Genomic DNA, 20,740 nt, shown 5'->3' with positions numbered 1-20,740 from the left:
TTTGTTTCACTATTTTGAATGGCACAAAATAGTAGTTTTAAGAAAAAAGAAAATGTCTAAGGGTATAGAACTTATAAAAGGTTATTATAATTTTCGAAAAGGAACCACATTGTATGTGTGCAAATTAATTAGTTATTTTTTGATAGATAATGAATTTATTTTGTAAAAAAATAAGATATAATATAGCCATAATGCCATATTGTATGTTTTTTTTTAAGAACTAGCCAATGTTAATAAAAAAAATGGGACTAGCCATAATTTGTACATAATATTATGGAAAACTTATAATATAAAATAATGTCCGTATATATACATATATGATAACAATTTTACTATAATAGGAAAATGAATTGGTTGATTATTGTTTCGTAATTTTATTTTCGAATAGTTTAGAAGTTTTGTGTATGTGTGTGTAAATGTTTTAGAGAACTGTTTATTATGTTATTTCTTTTGAGTATGACCTTTACATATTTTTGTTTGAACAATAAATGGGGTAAATAAAATTGATAATATTACAATAAATATGCAATAAAACCTACGTTAAAAGACATGTGGGTATATATAGATGAATAATTTTTTTAGGAAAAAAGTTAGTGAAAAAGAGGAAATAGTGCTATTATTAAATAATTAAAGTAAAAATTGGTATATATATTTATACATATTTACGATTGTAAAGTGTGCAATTTATTACACTAATTGTGATTATGAATAGTATAATTATTGCTATGAATAGCTAAATAATATTTGCATTATGCACATAGCATTATATGATTAGTAAATAAATGGGTGATGTATTTATAAATGTTTTGAAGAATGTGTAAGTTGTTATGATCATTTTTTTAGTTTTTATCCTCACTTTACAAAAAAAAAAAAACGGATATTAATAGTATTAAATATATATATATCTGATATTATTTTTTTTTTAATTATTTCGGAATTTTGAAAAAAGTGATGATAATGCATAAATTCGCATAATTGCATACGGGTTAAAAAAAAACACACCATATATGTACGTATTATAAATAATTTTTTTTTTGGCAATATACATTTAGGGGGTCCTTGGATTTGCAATGTTTATAATAAAAATCGTAAATTGCATTTTGATTTGATATGCTTCCTTGAAATAGGAAAAAAAATTATATTTTTTTTTCCGTGCCTTTAAAAAAAAATATGTAAACGCAACAATATATATATTAGACTCACGATATTACGTACATATATAAATACACGAAGATACACGTAATAAATATAAATTGCTACATGTATATATAAAGCCATTTAAAATAAAATCGACTCAAAACTCAATCAAAAAAAAAAAAAAAAGGATAACCCACTAAAAAAATATTTATTTGCACTCTGATGAAAAAAAAAAAAAAAAAAAATGAAATGAAAATAAAAATAAAAAAGAAAAAATTAAATTAAAATAATAAATTTATTTTTTCCAAAAAAAATAATTTGTCGAAAAAATTGAAAAAAAAAATATATATATGTATACAAAATTAAAATAAAATACCAAAATAAAAAATATAACAATAATTTTCGTGTTATTATTCAATATTATTATATTTTTTTTAAATTAAAAAATTCCTTTTATTTTAACTTTTAATTATATTATATATTAAGCGAAAATGTCAGGACGTGGAAAAGGAGGAAAAGGTTTGGGAAAGGGAGGAGCAAAGAGACACAGAAAAATCTTAAGAGATAACATTCAAGGTATCACAAAACCAGCCATAAGACGTTTAGCAAGAAGAGGTGGTGTTAAACGTATCTCTGGTTTAATATATGAAGAAATTAGAGGAGTATTGAAAGTTTTCTTAGAAAATGTCATTAAAGATTCTATCATGTATACCGAACACGCAAAAAGAAAAACTGTCACTGCTATGGACATTGTTTACTCCTTAAAAAGACAAGGAAGAACTTTATATGGTTTCGGTGGTTAAATGTAATAAAAAATATTTTCCCCAATATCCCATTCATATTGAAAGAATTGAAAAAAAAATATATATATTATGTATATATAACATTATTTTAATGTTTATATATGCCTAATAATATTGAATAAAGACATGTTATATTGGTATTACAAATTGATATAATAAAACAGCATTATATCATTAAATACTTAAATTTAAATAAAGCGAATATAATGATAAGGAATAAAAGAAAAAAAGCAAAAAAAAAAGGGAAAAAATAATTTTTCTTTTTTTGTTTTAGTTTTTTATTCACATTATATTATAAAGTTATATTCTACATTTTTTATGAAATAATATAATTTTTTTTTTTAGGCTTCACTAGAAGCCATTATCTTTTTATGTGGTGCTATATTTTATTATATGTGTTAGTATTCATTTTTTTTTATACAAACTTTTTGGCTTAAAATAATAAATTTTTTAGCGTTGAAAATGTAATTTAAATTTGGCATATATAGCCATTCGAAAGAGGGGTGGTAAAGACTATAAAATGGTTAAATGGTACTTTTGTATCATTAGTGAATGGAATTAATTTTTACATATATGTGTGGAGGGTAAAGTGAAGTAGTGTATTTTTTCACTTTTAATGAGGCGGTGAAATATTACTTTACGTGTGTGTGTGTGCAATATATTATGTATTTTTAAAAAGGTATATCATTTTTTAACCGATATTTATGTGGTAATTTATGAGGTAATGAAAAATATGGGTATTAAATTTTTTTCTTTTTTTTCATATTAAGTGTGTATTATGAAATGGTGATATATAAAATGGTGAATGCATGCTAGTGGTCTTTAAAAATGTAGGAAGTAATATGGAAGTGAAAAAAGGTATATTTATTTGAAACATAGTTAATGTTTAAACAAGTGAAAAAATATGAGGATGTTTTCAAAATATGCCTAATTATAGGGAAGTGTATATACATAATAAGATAAACAAGATGTACAAAAAATGTACACAAAAATGTACACAAAATGAATGGATAAAGGATTTTAAATAAAAAAAAAACGGAGAAAATTTTGGGTTTTTTCTCCATGTTATAAAAATAAGATTGTGAAATATGATAAAACAAATTATTAAAAGGAAAATATAATGCAAACAAGAAAGAATGTAAAATAAAAATAGTAGGTATAAATGATATGCCATTCCATAACTCTTACTTTATGAGTAACATATATGCACATAAATTATATGGAAAATATTATTACACTCATTTTTTATGAATGTGTGTGTAAAAATAAGTTCCTTTTCATATATCAGTAGTATAGAAAAGAAAAAAAAATATTTTATAAGACTGGTTTAGCATTCTTTGTAAGAAAAAAGAATAATAAAATGTTTATAAGTATACATGTGTGTATTTTCCGTTTGATATTTTGTCATTATTAAGGGGTATCATATTTCGAGGTATTCAATGAGTTGAATTCTTTTGATTGAGGTTGGTTAGGATTTAGTTTGTTAATAATATAGGATGGATATGTATTATTGTTTTTTTTTAATTTCTTATGTGTATATATGGAAGAATAATTATTATTTGTATAGTCTTGGTCTGGATATATGTTTGTATTTTTATGTAAAACAAAATAATCATAAGATTTATTGTTTGCTAAGTTATTAAAAATGGAATTATTTTTATTCATGATTGAATTGTTATAAGTATTTATCTGGTTAGATGTATTTAAATTATTTACAAAATATATAGGGTCATGGTTTATTACATTTTTGTAAAAATTATTAAATTTATTCATAAGAAAATGTTTATTATTGGTATATAATAAATTATTTATATTATATTTATATGGGTGGTTATAAAAAACCGGAGAATAATTAAATTTATTTATGATTGTATTGTCTAGATGAAAACATTTATTAGTTTTATAATTATGTATTGGACAATATTGGTTTTGATCTTCTTCATTTGGGGTATCAGATATGTTACTATTATTTTGAGGGATGGCGGAATAAAATATATGACAATAATTATTATCTGGAACTTTATAAGGCACTATAGTAGGAAGTGTGTCATTGTAGTTTTGAATATTTATGTTTGTACATCCATTTTGCATATATTGTTGGTTTGGTTTATTTTTTTGTACATTTTCATGTATATACAAAATGTTAGATTGATTTTGGGAATTTTTAATTATATCATTATATTTGTTAATTACTTGACAGTCGGTCAATGTATTGACAGTATGATCAGATATATTTAGTTTGTTTGTTTTTTGTTTTATATCATTTTTATTTTCAATGGATGGTAGAGAAGTTGTTAGGTTTGAGACTTTAAAATTTGATGCTCCATTTTGAGCTTGACATATTTTTATATTACACTCATTCATATTTTTATTATAATTATTGTTAGATGGTTGACATTCACATTTTATTTCATTATTATTTACATGGGAGTTTGTAAGTGGGTGTATGGATATATTGTTTGGGTAATCTGTGTATGTAAACGGTATTGTACTATTGTTTATGGAAGGAAACTTATATAAATTTGTTTTTTTATTTTCTATTATATTTTCAAATAAATGCATAACATGTTTATATCCATTTGTATTATGTTTTAAATTGGATTTATTTATATAAGTATTGTCCTTTTCAATTTTAAGAGGCATATCATGTAATGGCACATTTTGTTCATTTTCCCAAGCCATATGTATATGATTATTTTTCACTTTTTTTGCAACATGTGTAGTATTATTTAAGTTGTAGTGAATGGTATCTTGTTTGACTATTCCAGTTTTACATATTAATAAATTAGCATGATTTGGGTAGCAATTTTGAAAAGCATTTTCATCGTTGTTGTTGTTGTTGTTATATAATATTTGGTTTGCAGATTGGTCTGTGATTTCTTTTGTATTTTTTAAAGACTTGAGGATATCTAAATTATGTTGAATGATAAGATGATTTGATTCTTCAAACTGACTTTGAGGATATAAATTAAAATTGTTGTGAAAAACAATTGGATATATAGTATTATTTGCTTCGTACTGAATTGGTATTGTATATTTAAGTTGGATATTATTTTTATTTTCTTTTGTAAATATCGATTCAGGAATAATTTCAGATATAGAGTATGTAATTTTATTAGAGGAAAAAGAAGGTTTTAAAATAGTATGATAATTATTTTGATGATGACTTATTGGGGATTTATTAGGTTTATAAATTTTGTTTGAATAAAATGATAATGCATTATATAAATTATTATGTCTATATGTGTTAGTTATATAATTTTTTTTTGAAAAATTAAAAAATCTTAGCCATGGATGGTAGGAAGCAGTGATTGTATTTTTAATTCTTTTTGTTGGATCGAATTGTAAAAATTGTTGACATAAATCTTTAGCTAATGGATAATTATTAAAAGATAATAGATTAAAGTTTATTCCTTTTTTTTCTTTTTTCATTAATATTTCTTTTGTATTTCTATAATTAATCATAAGACACATAGGAAGGGGTGTAACTCCTGTGATTAGTATATACAATATAATTCCTATTGACCATATATCTGAAGATATAGAATAATTTAATCCTTTTATAATTTCAGGAGCTATATATCCATATGTTCCAACCAGTTTTACATGCTTTGATTTTTTTGGTGATATACAATTTGTACTATCATTATGTTGTACTGTCTTTATTTCAGTTTCTTTTTTTTTCTCACTAATTTCTAGATTTCGTTTTCTATACATTCCCCACTTGAAAGATGTTTCATTATGTTTGTCAATCTGTTCAATCTCATTTTTATTTCTAACAATTTTAGCTGATTTAAGAGTGGTACCTTTGGTTTCGGAGAAGTAGGTAATTTGATTGATGGAGCTTGTCTTTTGCTCAATTTTTGCATGCCCATTTTTGGGAGTACCATTTTTATAATGCTGATTATTACTTGGGAGGAGAGTGAAATAGGTTTGCGGTTTGATGAACTGGCAAGTGTCATAATCTATTAGTACTAGCTCATAATTATATTCATAATTTTTATCTTTTCTTTTTTTATTTCGAAACATAAGATTTTCTGGTTTAATATCTCGATGTATAATATTATGATAGTGTAAATAATTAACAGCTTCTAATATTTGTAACATTATATATTTACATACATTTTCTTTAATTTGTTTTTTATATACTAAGAATGTAAACAATTCTTTGCCTCTTAACTTTTCCATAATTAAATAGAAATTTTTACCATCATCATATATATCATATATTTTCATTAAATTTTTATGTTGGTTTATTGATAGAATATACTCTATCATATGTCCCCATGTTTCACCAAAAGCACTTAATGCTTTTTTTTTATTTATAATTTTTATAATTTTTTTAGTATTATTTTGTTTATCGATAGCATTTAGTAAAACAGCTCGATCAAATGGTAATTCGATTTCTTTTAAACTTTTTTTATTTATTTGTGCATAATATTGATATAGATTAAATTTGTTTGAATGAAATTTCTGTCTTTTTTTTTTATATTTATTTTTTTTTGTATTATTTGTAGTATCATCTTGTGTGTCTGTTTCGTAAGACTTTTTTCTTTTCTTTGATGGTGTAGCAATGTTTATATTTTCAAATTGTTTGGGTTGAAAATTTTCATCATTTTGTCTAAAACGTTGATGTGTATTCTCTTTCTTTACTTGGGTTGTGATATTATTATTGCATTTGTTTTCATCTTGTTTGTTTATAAAATCTTCAAACAAGTGCTTGTAATGTTTTAATAAGAATTCTTCACATATTGGTAAGAAATTTTTAATAACAAAATAGTCTTCTATTTTTTCGTTATCTAATTTTTTAATTTTTTTATTTATATTTTCATTTGTATCAATATTGTTCAGCATTTTGTATATCCAAATTTATATGCCATACACTAATATAGTGTATGTTACAAAACAATTTTTACAAATATATATTTTTCTTTTTCTCTATTTGGTTACTACAAAATTATTGCAGTAGTTTGTTATTAGTTTAGGGAAGGATAATAGAAAAACAAACTGTTAGACGATTGTGCCAATTACGTGATCATACTATCTTGAATGGATAAGTATATATGTCAAATTTTCAAACATTGAGAAGTTTTGTCTTGATATATTTGATAATGGCATTATAAATTAGCTTATAATTATTTACTTTACTAAAAAATTAAAGATGTATAGAATTAACAAAACAGATATGCGTGTATATATTAATGTAGTCTTTTTTTGATAAGCTTCTTTTTGTGGATCTATTTTTTTTCTACTTGTCTTTTGTATAGGATATAAGTTGAAAGCCTATGCATGAATAATAATAAAACAAGTGACAAAATATTCAGTTAAAAAAATAAGAATTAAGACTATATATATATATGCACAAAAATTAAAGGAAAGTTATTTAAAAGGGAAAGGTAAATTGTTCAAACGAATAATATGAAAATGATATTATAGTTAGCAAGTATGATTTAAAGCCTGTCTAATTTTTACACGCATATATATATATGTCTACATTTTTGGGTAAAACTTTTACAAACATATTTAAAAATCATGGATAAATATTAAAATATAAAAAGAAGAAGCATAACAATGGAGGTGCTCATGAATATACTTGGGGTATAAAAAAATATGTATTCGTCAAAGAATGTAATAAAATTTAAAAATTAATTATTTATGAATATCTTAAAATATGATATATAAATTATTAAAACAATATTTTAAAAAAAAGGACTATCAAAATATATTTAAGTTTATTATATATTAAAAAAAAAAAATTATTCTAACGAACCCTATATTTTATGCTTTACCCAAGTATATAATTAAATAATGTTATGAATATGCATATGTATTTATGAAAAAAATGAAAAAAATAATGTTATGTATAGGTTATATTATTACAATATAAAAAAATGAAATATAGACAAAGGGGGTGAATAAACTTTAGAAAGGATAGACATAGCATGGTAGCACTTAAAGAGTATAATTTTGTTGATTAAAAAATTTATAAAAATAAATGTATGTATTTATGAACTGTCTTAAGAATCAAAAAATGATGAAATATGTAATAAAACATAGCTATGCAAAAAATCGAATGATTTAGGAATAGAATGGCATGCATATATCGTGGCAATACAAGGATATGCAATTTTTAGTTGACAAATCATGTTTTGCTAACAAAATAAATGAAATAATGAAAAATGCTTTTAAATATTGTATATTTGCATGAGAGATCAAAATGGGGAGGAAACAACAAAAGGTTTATGCAAGGTTGTTACAAGTATGCATAACTATACTTTCAGCCTGCATAACTACATTTTCAGCCTGCATAACTATATTTTAAGTCTGCATATTTATTTATAAATTTTTTATACAATAATGAGTATACTATATAAATAATATAAAATATAGAAATGAATGGTAGATAAAAATGTATAAAATAAAGCTCAAATAGTATGGAACAAATAAATATTTTCAAACAAATATATAAGGTGTTTAGAAAAAAAATAGACATTAATATATGATATAAATAATAGTAATAAAATTAATATAAATGATATATCTTTATGTGCATGTTACATATATTATCAGTATTCATAAATATAGTATGATAAATGTGGCAATGATATTGTAAATATGCATGGTTTTGAAATAGTCGTATGAAAGTGTTTGGAGGGGGAGATATTTATGAATTATAAAAAAATTAAAGATTAAAATGGGAAATATAAATTTAAAAATATATAAAGCAAACTATAAATAGAATATTTATCACTGCACACATGGAAGAATTATGTATATTATGTGCTAAAGAGTCATATGCATATAATTGGGTTAATACCATGTACATATAAAATACTTATAATTAGAAAAAAAAAACAAATGAACATATTGTTTTGTATTAATTTTTGATGCATAAGTTATATTTTTTTAATTGGCATCTATTCTGTAGACGTGACTAAATTATGTGGTGGTACTAAAAAATAGGAAATAAAAATATGTGTATATAGACACGTAAAACAAAATTAGCTGCACCTATTTTCACAAATTATTTTATTACTATTATTTATATATATTTTTTTAAATTCTGAGAATTATTTATTTTGAATTTAAAAGAAACAAAAATTCCAAAAGTATGTTTTGAAAATGTTACTTTGATCCTACTTTTTTTTCGAAAGTTATTTGTGCAAGGGGTATGGTAGCATTCCCCCATTTTGCACTTAAAAAAAATGCTATCATAATATATTAAAAATATATGACTAGTCAGGTACTTTATAATCTGTCATATATAAGTTTAAGGGTAAGAATGATTTATTTCCCATTTAACGAAAAATAGAATTAAAAAAAAACGAAAAGATAGGAAAAATTAATAAAAAAAATATGGTTATATTTTTATTATATATAGCATAAATTGTATTCCCAGATATGGAATGAAAAAATGATGATCACCAAAATGTTGCATAAAAAAAAAAAAAGAAACAGCGATAAATTAATATTTTTCGATTTTGATCAAAAAAAATATGAACATATCTATATTTTTGGCTATAGACACCCGAAAAATATTGCTTGTTCATAATTTTTATAAGGATTAAATTTAAAAGAGAAACAAACAGGGAAATATTTAAAAAATCATTCTTATAATAGTATTATTTATTCATAGATATATGATTGTAATTATAATGGTGATCTAATAAGACTGCAATAAATGAACATATTTTATGTGTGTATGTATCCATACCATATTGGTGTAAAAAATAATTTTAAATGGGAAAATTCTATTAAATGAAAATATATTTAGCATATTCCTTATATCTTTTGTTCCTTTATTTTATGAATATAAATATTTTTCGAATAAAGCAATTCATGCAACACACAAAATGTGTGGTGGTGTATACTCTTATTGAGGTTAATTATTTTTTATTATATTTTTTTATTAATTAAAGGTTATGAATATAGAGATAATGGTATTGTAAGATAGATAGGTGTAGAAATAGGAGCATATGGTTTGAAGAAAATATACAATTTTCTTTTTTTTTGACAAATTGTAACATTTCATTTTTTATATCATCATTTTTGTTTTTAAAAAACAAAACAATTAAACTTGTTCAGATATAAAAATAATGCAATAAAAAGAGTGAAAAAAAAATTAAATTAATTAGCCATTAAAAAATTTAATAATTATTATGACAAAAGGATTAACAAGGGATAAAATTATGAAAGAGCCAATAGACACAATAAGAAATAAAAAAGATAAAAAAATGTAACTATTTAAAATTAAAAATACGAAGTGTATAGTATTAAATATTATGGACATTAAATGTTAATTATTTGTGAATATAGAGAAATTAAAAAAAGAGAACATTTAAATATATGAATGCTTTAGCTATTATCATATATATTCATTATGACAATAAAACTGTTCACACATGCATATGTATATATATATGTGTGCATATTTAAAAGATATATTTGTTTAGTATATTGTAGAAAACAAATCAAAGTGTACAACAATCTTCATATTAGCAAACAAATTTTATGAATAAATAATATCACATTTTTTGAAGGAATAAGTTTTATCTTAATTTTGTGGTTGTAGTGTATTTAAATTTGGTTATTTATTTCAAATAAGAGAGCGATGCCTTTGTTTCATTTCTTTCGATTATTTTATGATACTTCATTAACAGGGACAAGCCATAATAGTGGGGAATATATTATTAGTGATAACAAATAGAAATATGCTGAAATGTAAAAAAAAAAATAATATATATAATGTGATGATAAACCATTTAATGTGTTGGATTAATAAATTATAGAGTAGCATAAAATTGAGATTAAAATTATTACTCGTTATTTTAAATGTGTTTCTGTATGAGGATATATCGGATAGCCAACCTCCTGAAAGTTAAAATGGTGTGATTGATAAAATATTTAATCAAAATAAAAATAGTAAACTATCAAAATGGTAAATATACAATATTGTTTAAATTTAGTTATATATATTTTTTACCGAAATATGCGCTAATCGACCATACTAAATAATATAAACTTTGTATACCCATCCATCGTCCTAAAAAAAGTTGAAAAGTAAAAGTAAAAATATGCATGCGTATATTATAGAATAAAACTAATGAAAATTCGAATCCTCTATTTGTTTATTAAACAAACCTGTATGTCTATTAGTATCAATGAAATCGTAGAGAATACTTTTATCGATTGAATTAGTACAATTTTGAAACACGCTCCTATTAAAATAAAAAAGACATTAATAATAATCGTGAATTAAACTTGATTATATACATCCCATTATATGGTTGAAAAGGTAAATAAAATAACTTGTGTAATTACCTAAAAACATGAACTTTGAGAACATCTTGATAATTTTGAATATAGAGAAGAGAAGAAAGCAGCCTAATTGAAATAAAAGTTTATGGATGTATATAATATATTTGATAAGATAATGATATTATTTTATTTAATTTTTTGAAATATTTACATAAAACCAATAGTTGTGAAAAATAGAGAAACTTGTGCTCTTCCTAATGATTTTGACAATTTTTGGGCAACTAAAAATGAGAAAAAAAATAATATAGGAATATGACAAATAAAAATATTAATCAGGAAAATAAAATAAAATAATATTTGTAGTGTATATAAAAATTATGAATTTGTTTGAACTTACGATAAGTAAAAAATGTTAAGAGAAGGGGGATGACAATATTGAGAACACACATTAAAATAGGGGATACTTTATACTCGGATTTTAAAAATAATGAAAAATATTTAAACGTCATTCCTGTAATGAAGAAAAAGAAATTAAAAGGGGATGTAAAAGAATATTCATGCACACAAATATGGATATATTTTTAGTGCAAAATAATACCTGCCCCAGCTAAAGTAATAATATGTGATACAAAAACAATATAAGGGACATGATTTGATTTCAACCACAATAAATTTGGTTTTTCATTTTTCTTGGGTAGTAAACTTATTTCTTCTTGTTTTGGTAATGTGCTAACAGTATTATTAGTCCAAAGAAAACTTATAATTGTTTGAGGAAGGATTGTTAATATCGAAAATTGGAATATGATAAAAATATTTGTAATATTCCACTTATCGCTATACCAATAAAATAAAATCAAACAAAAAAATGGTCCTAGCATTGTTGCAACTGTGCTAATAAGTTTTTGGTAAGTAAAAATTATACTTTTTTTGCCTGTACAGGGAATAAAATATGAAATGAATATTTACATATTTGTATGATTTGTTAATGTAAATTTTAAAATTTATGAACATGTTAATATAAAACACTAGATAATGGGTAGAATGACCAAAATTTGTGTAAAAAATATGACTGTACATGCAAATTTTGCAAAAAATAAGTAAAAATGTGCAAAAATAATATCTTATAGTGTGTAATTGTCTTTACCCTTTTCTATGCTTTCTATAAAAATGGACTCGGTTATTACATGAGAAGATTCTTGCAATGTTTTTGAAATCGCAGTTATAAGAATTATTAAATTTAAGTTGTTTGTTCTGATAAACATGTAGTGAATAATATTAACTAGTAGGTATGATATAGATATAAATTGTAAGACTTTAATTCTGTTTTTTTTATGCTTATCACAATAATATCCAACTAAAGGGGACATAACTAAACATACCGATGAATTAATTATTGATAACAAACCAATTATTTTATTTTTTTTAAATTTTAAAAATATATAGTGGTCATGCAAAAAGGTATTTCTCATTGAATAATTAATCCGGTCGAAAAAGTGATGAATAAACATCAATATAATATTTATGTGCCATTTTTGGTTCTCGATCCATTTTTTCATTTTTATCTCATTATTTATATTTATTTTTTTTGTGTTTATTAAAAGATTTGTTAAAATAAAGCTAGGCTATTCTATTTTAAAAAAAATCAAAAAGAGTAATAGCGTGAACAAATAATATTAATTTAAAAATAAGGTTGCTTATTTTGTATGTTGCGCGTGTATGTTTAAATACGTCTTCAAAAAATTAACAAATTTATAAAAAAGAAAGAAAATTTTCTTCAGCTGTTCAAAAATTATGTCAAATCGTTTACTTCTGTTAGTCTAAAAAGAATGGGAAATACAATTTAAGACAATAACAAGGGAATATATATATATACGTGTGTATGGATATAGTATGAATACATGTGTGTAATGCTAAAGAGACATTCGAATTGGAGAACAAATAGAACTATAGTAATTACAACATTGATAGCAATAAAAAGGGTGTTGTATGTATATATTAAAGTATGTAGATACATGTGTAAGGGGTAAATATACAATATTTATAATAAATAAGGGATAAACATAAGTGTAATATATTTTCATTTTGTTAATAAAATATGAATAGGTATATAAAATGATAAAAAACAAGTATGTTTTCTCTTGTTTATGCACTATAGTATAATTACCGTATCATTTTTTGGAGTTAGGATTAATCAAATATATTGTTGTTACTTTTTATAAGTAAAAATTATTAAAAAAAATTTGGATAAAATATGTATAAGGAATTAAAATTAAAAAAAAAATAATTTTTTTATAATAATTAACAAAATAGTAGCAGTAGCAATACCAGTTATGATAAATACATTAGCTATATTTTATATATGACTTTGTTTAAGGGAATGTAATTTATAATATTTTCTAAAAATTGAAAACAAGCTTTTATTAAAAGTATATAAAATAATTTTAAAAGAAAAAAAATATTAAGTATAAAAATCATGAATAAATGTATAAAAATAATAGCAAAATTAAATAGAAAAGGATTGATAAAATAATTACTTTCTTTATATATAAATATGCACAAAAGAGAAACAAACACAGTGGAATCGTTAACAGCCGCTGTAGGTATAAAATTATACGTCGCTCTCTATATATTTTTATATGCAATAGAAATAATTAGGGGGAAAAAAACACATGAAACAAATAAAAAAAAATTTCTAAAGATATAATATAAGCATTCCTTAATATGTGAAAATGTATTTTTATGTTTAAAATAAATATAAAAAAAAGGAATTTAAAAAAAAATGACATATGTATAATAAAATAGATGTTTAAAGAGTGAAAATCCAAATAATGTGATAATAATCGAAAAGATAAAATTTTAAAATGTTCAGATTAATCTTATTTTTGTAGAATAGTTGTTTTTTTTTTCATCTTCGTAGTCCTTTTCCTTTGATGTAAGAACTCGATTATACATATGTGTTAGGGATATTACATACATAACCATTTATAAATAGGATATGAATTAAAAAAGTGAAAATATATTCGTCTTTGCCGCATGTATATATTTGCATATATATTTTTTTCTGACCATACAGAATGTTTTCTCTCTTTCGTATGGAAGACGTTATAAGCATTGAAGCCCATTTTAATAACGATGAGATAAAAAATATTATTGAATTTTTATTAAGAACAAAATATGTAGATAAGGTATAACATTTTGTTTGCATACTGCAGAAACAACAAAAAAAAATTATACACACGTATATATATGTGTTATTATATAGGTGGGTATGTCATTTTTTATTTTATTATTTTTGGTGTAATTTTTTTTAACAGGTTGTGCAAAATGCTGGATTGTGTGTTGGGCTATATGATATATTGGAAATAAAAAATAAAGAAATATTAAAAGGGTGTGGAACAATTAGACTAAATGTTATTTTTCGTTTAGTTTTTTTTCACCCATATGAAAATGAAATTATAGAAGGCTATGTAAAATCTTCAGACCACAAGGGTATTATAGGTTACATTTTTTTTTTAATTTTTTTTGAAAAATAAGACAAATATAAATATGTAGTTTATTCATTTATTACTATATTGAAACTGTTTTTGTTTATATTTTTATTTATACAGTTAGTTTGGGTTTTTTCGAAAATATAAGAGTTAATAGAGCATATTTAAAGGAACCGAAGGCATTGTAAGCTAGCTATTTTTTTTTAATTATAAAGGAATTATAATTTGGGCTTAAATTTCTTATATTTCAGTTGCATTAGATTATTTTTATTTATCTTATTTTTTTAAAAATATTTTCAGTGATGATGAGAAAAATGAATGGTATTGGACATACGAGGGTATTAAATGTTTTTATACAAAAAATGAGCCAATAAGAATAAGAATTTTAGAAACATATTTTAGTGGTATATAAGAAAGATCATTATAAAGCATACATGTTTTCTTTGCCATATTTCTATGTGTTTTCCAAATATTATTTATTTTTTAATTTATTATATTAGACCCCAACGAGGTTAATGAGGATGAATCAGTACCGTCCATGTCAATAACAGTAAGTTTAAAGGGAGGAATTTTTTGCCATAATTTTTTGCCATAATTTTCTGTCATTATTTTTTGCCATAATTTTCTACTATAATTTTCTACCATTATTTTCTGTCATTATTTTTATTTTTTTTTAAGGGGAGTGTGCAGCAAGATGGGTTAGGGCTTGTAAAATGGTGGAACTAGCCATTATTTTAATCGCCAAACTTTATAGGCATTTAATTTTTTGTTTACATTTAATGATATATACTTTTTTTTTTATTTTAAATATTATTAATTTGATGACAAGTTTTTCTGTGAATTTCGTTTATATATGACAACATTTAAACTTAGCAAAATAAAAAGTATTTTATATATTGGTGTGTAAAATAAGGATAAATAAAATGGAAAATTATAATAAGAGATAATGTAATGGTAAGACAAATAGTAGAGCTGAATTATGATAGCATTTCTAACATGTTATAAAAAAAAATAAATAATTTTAATAATAATTTTATTCTATTTGGTCTTGTTCTGATAATTCACTATTATCTGAATATATTTTATCTGGTTGATAAGTATGAATATAAGCATGTTTAGATTTAATACCAGTTCCTATGTAAAAATTAAAATATTGTTTATTATAGTATATTGTAAAAGCACCATAAAATAGAAAATTGTAAATTATAATTATATCATAGTGATTATTATTTGTTCCATAGGAATATCCATGATTGAGATGCTTAATTTTCCATGTATATATATTTGTTTGATTATTTTTTTGTGGTTTAATTTTTCTAAGTATTTTTAAAGGAGGTGATTGTTTAATTAGATCTAAAATTTGTTTATAATTTTTATCAAGCTTTTCTTTTTTTGATTTATTTTTTGGATATATTATATGACCATTTGGTAAAAAATAATGTCTAGAATATACCCAATTTGTAATATTTGAAAGTAAATTTATATCATATTCAAATTTATTATTTATTACAGGATCAGAATTATCATCATTTTCAGTTTCTTCTGATTCATCAGTGGCATCACTAGATTGTGTATTTTCTTGTTGACTTTCATTTTCTTCATCGTCTGATTGTTCATTTGTTTCTGACTCTTCTTGTGGTTTAAGAGTAAAATAATTTTTTGGTGATATGTGTGTGTAAGATGAAATTATTGAAATAAGGGCTCTTAGATAATGTTTTTCTTTTATTTGAATATTTGGGAAAGAGGTAATAATATGATTAATATTTCCAGTTAGGAGTTTGTTAGCTTTGCTAGTTTTTTCTATATATTCAGGGGTAGTTGGTTTTAGTAAAATCCATTTACCAGTACCATTAATTGAGACCCAGTAAACATACTTATTTATTTTTTTATTAAAATTTTGATATTCTTCTTTTGTATATAAATATTTTAGATTATTTGTATTTATATTATTTTTTTCTGATTTATCTTGGCTTTTTTGATCTTCACTATTATAACTGTCTGATGTGTTGGGTGTAGTTGATGTAGTAGAAAAATTTGAGTTTGAAATTGTTGATTCATTTGAGCTGACTGAGTCATGTGATTTTTTAGAACTTGTAGAACTTTGGCTGTTTTTTTTTTTTTTATTACAACTAGATAAAGTTTTTTTATAATTTTTAAGTTGTCCTTCTAAGATATAGTAATCATTATTTATTCCTTTTAGTATTCCCCAAAAGTTTAAAGATATTAATGAATTTTTATTTCTTTTTAAAATATTTTTTATAGAATTTTCAATATAGAATATTAGACTAGTATTTATTTGATATCCAGCCCATTTTATTAATTCTAATTGATGAAATAAATTTAATGAAAATGGTAAATTAGTTGGTTTAATATTTATGTTTTGTTCATTATATTTTTCTGCATATTTAATTTCGTTAATTATGTTTTTTATTTTTTCCATCCATTCATTTTTTTGTTTTATATAATCGGTTAGTATATAATTATCAAGTGTAGAATTGGTTTGATCAATTTCTTTTAATATATTTTTTGAGGTATTATTATTTTTATAAATACATTTTTTATTTTCTTTTACTTGTGTTGATATTATTTCAAAATTATCATAACATTTATCTGGTTTTTCTAAAATTATATAATTAATTAAATCACAAATATGTTCATACACAGATTGTCCATTTTCATTTTTCTTTTTTAGATAGTCCTTAGCATTGTTTAAAGATATCGCTAGATTATTTTCCATTTCGTTTGTTCATAATTTTTTGTTTGCAAAAATGGTGAGTTTAAATTGGGTCTACTTTAGCTATATAACTATCTACTTATCTCCTGACCTTTTAAATAAGTTTGTATATTTTAAGCTCAATTCGAAATGCAAAATGTAGTCAATAGAAAGTTATTTTAAAAAAGGGGAAATATAAATGAAGCTTCGAAGGCTAGTCATATGAAAATAATGATTATCTAAACTTTGAAGCGAGAAAAATAAAAAATGCAAAAAAAAAAAATATTATTAAAATCGTTGAAAAAGAATTAAGACAAAAAGGTGCATCATAAAAAAGAGAAAAAAAAAAAAATTAATATTATTTTCGATTTGGCATTTTTATAATGAAAAAAATAGAAACATTAAGCTTAATGAATATATTATTATGGAAAATGAATTATGCACTTTTTTTACGATGTGTCGGAGCAATTATAGGCTGAATAAAATTTAATGAGTCATAGATGTAGTAAAATATAGGAAATAAAAACCTTTGATATATTGGAGAAAAATAATTCTACATACATACACACAAGTATATTATTTAATTATGGATAAGAAAAATTATAATAGTATTACAATTGCAAGGAAAAAAAATATCTATATAATTTTTTGCGTGTCTTATTGATGAAAATAAATAAGAATATAGTATATATTTTCGTAAATTATATAAAAATATATTTTTTTATATTTTAAATAAGTTTATAATGAGAAGTAACAATATGAATAAAATGGATTAAGGATTGTATAAAAATGGAATTATAAATTTTTTAAATATTTATAAAGAAAAAAGAAATATATATTTTTGACATTTTTGTGTCCTTAAAGTGTAGGGATGTATATAGCTAAAATTTAGTGTCTTACAAAATTATAATATAACATATTTATCGTGGCTTTTATTGATTTTGCTCTTTTCATCGTATTGAAGAGAAATGGGGATCCGGAACTGGGTATCCAGCGATGACTATATGTTTGAAATAAAAAATAATGAGAGTCTGTTTGAGAATAAAAATTTGGAATATAATGTAAAACCTGTATGGAGTTTTAAAGGACATACAAATTCAGTTGAAGGGATTCATATGATTGATAAAAATAGGTTTGTAACAACTTCACATGATAATAGTATTTCTTTATGGAGTTTTGAATATAAAAATAAAATAAAAAATATAAATTTGTATAATCCAATACTATGTTCTAGTTATAATTCGAAAGAGAAAAATTTATGTGTAGGAACTACTAATAATAATGAAAATATATACTTAATAAATATTAAGCAAATAGAAGAAGAGAAAATTGAAAAAAAAGTTTCTAAAAAAAATATTGAAGAAAAAAAAAATATAGAAATGTATTCATCAAATTGTGGATCTATATTTTGTATTAACTATTTTGAAGATGATAAAATAAGTTATGGAAGTAAAGATGGTTGTATATGTTTATTAGATTTAAATAATAAAAAAACAATTTATAAATATAATGAAATAGAAGATGATTGTCAGAATTTTTGTACATACAGTGAAAATTATAAATTTCATATCTTTAGTACATATAAAGGAAAAATAATATTTATAGATTCAAGACAGCAAAATAGTCCTATATATATAAATGATAATTTACATTCAAACTATTCTATTAATACAATATTTAATTGTAATAATTATATATATACAGGAGGATCCGATTGCTTGATAAAAAAATTTGACATTCGATGTCTTGAAAGAAGCCAGCCTGTTGAAATATATGTTGGGCATACATCACCAATACGGTCTTTAGCATTTTCTAAAAAATATAATAATTTTTTTTGTTCTTCTTCCGATTCTGGAAGTATAAAATTGTGGAAATGTGATAAAAGTATTTCAAGCACTACAAAAATTGCTGCTTCATTAAGTTGCACTGCATCTGTTTTTGATACTACTAATCAAATGTTAAGTATAAAAAGAGATGGATCTAAAATACGAAAACCTAGTAAAAACTTTTTAGAATTAAATAAAATAAAAGTGTCTAATAGTCGTTCAAGCTCTATTATATCTGAAGAAGATAATAAGAAAATTTCTGAATCAGCAAAACTGCTAAATAAAAGTAGTAACTATAATATAAGTACTAATAAAGTTATAGGAAGTGAAAAATTTAGTAAAAAAGGAACAGGAACAGATGTAAAAATAAATAATGATCACTATGTCCAAGTTATTTCAAGACATGAACTATTTAATCCTGTAAAAAATAAACCAGATGGTGTTAACAAATTATCAAGAAGTAGAAATTTAAAAAGTGAAAATAAAACTGAAGAAGGAAATAGTAATAATATAAAATCAGGAAAAAAAAATATAAAATCTGAAAATAAGTTAAGTAATGCTTCATCTATTAATCCAACTATTATTTACAAAAGTAATAATTTTAACACAAATAGTAAAATGACAGAAAAAAATTATCTAAATACGTTAAGCGATAATAATAGAAATGGTATTACTTCATCTACAAAGATGAATAATAATATTTTAAATTTGGATTTTTTTTCAAATGAAATTTGTGCACTTAGTAATACTCAAAAAACAATAAAAATAACATACCCTAATTTATCTATGTTAAATCATAAAAGTCGAGTTTCATCAATGGAATGGACTAACCATTTTATTTTATCAACCTCTTGGGATCAGACTGTTAAGTGTTGGGATGTTCGAGATTATGTCACGAAATAATAAGCAAATCTTAGGAATAATACACACCATTTACTAAATGTAAATATCAATTTATTTTACATATTTATATTTTTGACACAAAAAATGATATTTGTTTTTCATAATTGAATTATTTTTTTATGTTTTTGTGTGTTAATTTTGTTAAGACCATTTTATATATGCTAAATGTTTGTGGCTTTTGATTTTTTTGCCATTTCTTTAAACTTATGGAAAAAGGCTTTACTAATTTCATTAGTATCGTGAATAAAACAAAAAAATAAAAGATAACTAATGTCAAAAAACTTTAGGACTAAATTGAGTAAATTTTATTGTTTAATTAAATTGGTATATTAATACAATTTTTTAATTTGTTGGTTAATTGAAATAGTATAATGTTTTATCTTTCGTAAAAATACCCAACGTAATTTTTTTTTTAAATATATAACATAAAAATATGAACAAGTCATTAAAAATAAGAATATATATATGAAAAAAAAAAATATTGAGAAAAGACATAAAGGTGGTTAAATTCATAATTTACGGTGAGTAGTTTAATAGAACAATAATATAAGCATAAATATACATATAAAATTGCAAATTTATAAATGAAATATTTATATATATATATATATA

The 20,740-nt window shown here is 22.5% G+C and overlaps 6 protein-coding genes across 6 annotated transcripts; 3 read left to right on the top strand and 3 right to left on the bottom strand.

The window, feature by feature from the left end:
• Window positions 1-1,628: 1,628 nt before the first annotated feature.
• PVVCY_0900430 (histone H4, putative) lies at window positions 1,629-1,940 on the top strand (the record flags this gene model as incomplete). Its single annotated transcript, XM_008626385.1, has 1 exon — window positions 1,629-1,940. The coding sequence occupies one exon, from the start codon at window positions 1,629-1,631 to the stop codon at window positions 1,938-1,940; it is 312 nt and encodes a 103-aa protein (XP_008624607.1).
• A 1,410-nt stretch (window positions 1,941-3,350) lies between these two features.
• PVVCY_0900420 (calcium/calmodulin-dependent protein kinase, putative) lies at window positions 3,351-6,794 on the bottom strand (the record flags this gene model as incomplete). The annotated part of the gene is made up of 1 exon (XM_008626384.2): window positions 3,351-6,794. One exon carries the CDS (start codon window positions 6,792-6,794, stop codon window positions 3,351-3,353), a length of 3,444 nt encoding a protein of 1,147 aa, XP_008624606.2.
• A 3,786-nt stretch (window positions 6,795-10,580) lies between these two features.
• PVVCY_0900410 (metabolite/drug transporter, putative) lies at window positions 10,581-12,754 on the bottom strand (the record flags this gene model as incomplete). Its single annotated transcript, XM_008626383.2, has 9 exons — window positions 10,581-10,654; window positions 10,761-10,811; window positions 10,924-10,983; window positions 11,082-11,158; window positions 11,262-11,324; window positions 11,410-11,479; window positions 11,596-11,709; window positions 11,797-12,129; window positions 12,343-12,754. 9 exons carry the CDS (start codon window positions 12,752-12,754, stop codon window positions 10,581-10,583), a joined length of 1,254 nt encoding a protein of 417 aa, XP_008624605.1.
• Window positions 12,755-14,272: 1,518 nt separating this feature from the next.
• Window positions 14,273-15,412, top strand: PVVCY_0900400 (DNA-directed RNA polymerase III subunit RPC8, putative; the record flags this gene model as incomplete). Its single annotated transcript, XM_008626382.2, has 6 exons — window positions 14,273-14,383; window positions 14,513-14,696; window positions 14,807-14,870; window positions 14,987-15,090; window positions 15,187-15,236; window positions 15,365-15,412. The coding sequence occupies 6 exons, from the start codon at window positions 14,273-14,275 to the stop codon at window positions 15,410-15,412; spliced, it is 561 nt and encodes a 186-aa protein (XP_008624604.1).
• A 307-nt stretch (window positions 15,413-15,719) lies between these two features.
• PVVCY_0900390 (radial spoke head protein, putative) lies at window positions 15,720-17,423 on the bottom strand (the record flags this gene model as incomplete). Its single annotated transcript, XM_008626381.2, has 1 exon — window positions 15,720-17,423. The coding sequence occupies one exon, from the start codon at window positions 17,421-17,423 to the stop codon at window positions 15,720-15,722; it is 1,704 nt and encodes a 567-aa protein (XP_008624603.2).
• Window positions 17,424-18,367: 944 nt separating this feature from the next.
• On the top strand, window positions 18,368-20,128 carry PVVCY_0900380 (WD repeat-containing protein, putative; the record flags this gene model as incomplete). Its single annotated transcript, XM_008626380.1, has 1 exon — window positions 18,368-20,128. The coding sequence occupies one exon, from the start codon at window positions 18,368-18,370 to the stop codon at window positions 20,126-20,128; it is 1,761 nt and encodes a 586-aa protein (XP_008624602.1).
• Window positions 20,129-20,740: the final 612 nt, after the last annotated feature.

The sequence above is a fragment of the Plasmodium vinckei genome (genome assembly GCF_900681995.1).
Source record: "Plasmodium vinckei vinckei genome assembly, chromosome: PVVCY_09".
Lineage (NCBI taxonomy): Eukaryota > Apicomplexa > Aconoidasida > Haemosporida > Plasmodiidae > Plasmodium > Plasmodium vinckei.
This window is presented reverse-complemented; position numbering and strand designations above follow the sequence as displayed.